A 2,153-nucleotide genomic window follows, 5' to 3' on the forward strand; every position below is an offset into this window, starting at 1 on the left:
CCAGGATCTTTTTCTACAGCTGACGGCTGGTAACTGTGCAGGGGCGGAGCTAGCAAAGTTTAGCCAGGGGGGCCGATAGGGCATGAACAGGGAAAAGGGGGCACAAAGACATACTTTTCTTTCTTATTCTCATTTAAAATGTCTAGCTTTTAATAATTATCTGAATCTAACACCCAAAGTTTTAATCTTGTGTAAAATGTATAGAAGTCCATTACTGTAGTAACTGTTAAGTCTAATATACCCTAGTAAGCTATAGTACTTTTTCCTTTGGGAAGATACCATCTGTGCAGTCTGCAGTTCTGTTGAAGAAAGATGTTGAATCGATTTAATTATTCTTGAAAAATAATTTATTCTTTTTTCACACTGCATCAAATTAAAGTTGATTACGTCGATTAAGCATCATGAGGTGGAGCGTGAGGGGTGGTTCCCTATTTTTTTTGCTGGGAGTTTGCAACCCTATTAGTTAGGTTGCTTAATATTTCTGCTAAGTACTCTTTAAAATACCAGAATAGGGAGGATGGAGCAGGTTTAAGTTTATTAGATTGATCAGTGTTGCTGAACTATGAAATATTTTGTTGTATTTTTTGCATACAGGTATAACAGAATAGCTTTAGTGTAGTTGTTGTTTTAAACTTGAGTATGAACTTATACAAAATGCAGCAAGATATTAAAAAACAGTTTTATTGATTAAAAAACACGATATCGGATTCATATCGGTATCGGCAAAATTTATGATATCGGTATCGGACTTAAAAAAGTGCTATCGTGCCATCTCTAGGAAGAACATACCCTTGTTTGTACCCTCATCTTCTGATTCACTTTCTCCAACAACACAAAACCTGTCCAGCGTACACCCAGTGATCACATGACTCTGCCCTCCCTGAAGGTACGACCAGGCAGCCTCGAGATGGAGAGATTTCAGGTGTGGACTACAACTTTGTCTCCATCGAGGAATTTTTCTCTCTGGAGGAGTCCGGAGCTCTGCTGGAGAGCGGCAAATTCAAAGGTAAGTAAAACAAACACACCCTCAGGAATACTGCAGTGTAATGAAAATATACTCAGATTAGATGAAACTCCAGTGAATGAAAAGTGTGATTTATTCATCACGGTGTGATGTTTTTTACAGTGTGGAATGACTAATTTAAACTGTGTTCGGGTTTGTTTTTTTGTTTTTTTGGTGGAGGCATGAGGAAAAGAGGATTTTGTGTCTCTAATCCTCCAAACCTCAGAAATGAAACCTGCCTCCCCCTCTGTCCTCCCCCCACGCAGCACTCCACCATATTAATCTGATGGGATTAATGAAACTAAAATAGAAACAGAATTCACACATAGAGTCTGTTTCACACCGAACGATGCGTCTCTGCGTCTCTCACTAATGCTCCCGAACATTTTAATTTGACAGTTTATCTATTTTCAGTTCCTGTTGAAAACATTTCAAAACAAAAGACTGCTGTGCCTTAAACATTATTAGATGATTCAGTATTCATACAATTTGATTAATTGTTTTGTTTAATCCTCGTATAAGAAACTGAAATTGCGCTGGTTGGTGTAAAGCTTAATTTTAAAAAGCTGATACAACAGTAGGTATAAAATCTCAAATTAACACAAATTGGGACCACAGGAAGGCAAGCGGATGATCTGAGAAAGACAGCTCAAAGAAATTAAGGGATCACTTGATCATCACAGTCCACCACAAAGTCAGGTAACCCTCAGGGACATCAGCCGGAAGCACAAACCACTCTGAATGCTTTTCAGCTGCTTTGGTGCAAATCAAAGTGAGAACAGGCGCTCCGGAGAGCAACAACATGACGACCTCCAAAGAGGAAACGGTTTCGCAGGTCATTGATTTCTCCTCATCCCTCCGGGCTGATTTTTCTCTAATTTTGCTTTCTGTTTATGTCCTCGTCACTGTCAGTGTCACGAGACAATACTTGCAGACCAATCATAGTTACACGGATATTTCACCTCATCTAGGATAAGATACGTGCCGTCACAAGGGAACACAGGCCAAAGAGTGTGGAAGAGATACCAGGACACGGGCTATTAGGAGCGCTGCCAGGACCCTACAACACGATCTCCAGCAAGCTACATACAGTGGATGCAAAAGTATTCGGCCCCCTTGAACTTTTCCACATTTTGTCACATTACAGCCA

General features: G+C 40.0%; 1 protein-coding gene across 1 annotated transcript in view; it reads left to right on the plus strand.

Annotated features, from left to right (window-relative positions):
* The window catches only part of LOC102203881 (membrane-associated guanylate kinase, WW and PDZ domain-containing protein 1-like), a 33,725-nt gene that overhangs the window by 2,140 nt on the left and 29,432 nt on the right, over positions 1 to 2,153 (plus strand). The window contains exon 3 of the mRNA XM_005748003.2: positions 887 to 1,006. Within this exon, the coding sequence (XP_005748060.1) occupies positions 887 to 1,006 (120 nt within the window). The remainder of the gene's footprint in view (positions 1 to 886; positions 1,007 to 2,153) is intronic.

The sequence above is a fragment of the Pundamilia nyererei genome, unplaced genomic scaffold, assembly GCF_000239375.1.
Source record: "Pundamilia nyererei isolate P.nyererei 1_Seehausen unplaced genomic scaffold, PunNye1.0 scaffold00210, whole genome shotgun sequence".
Lineage (NCBI taxonomy): Eukaryota > Metazoa > Chordata > Actinopteri > Cichliformes > Cichlidae > Pundamilia > Pundamilia nyererei.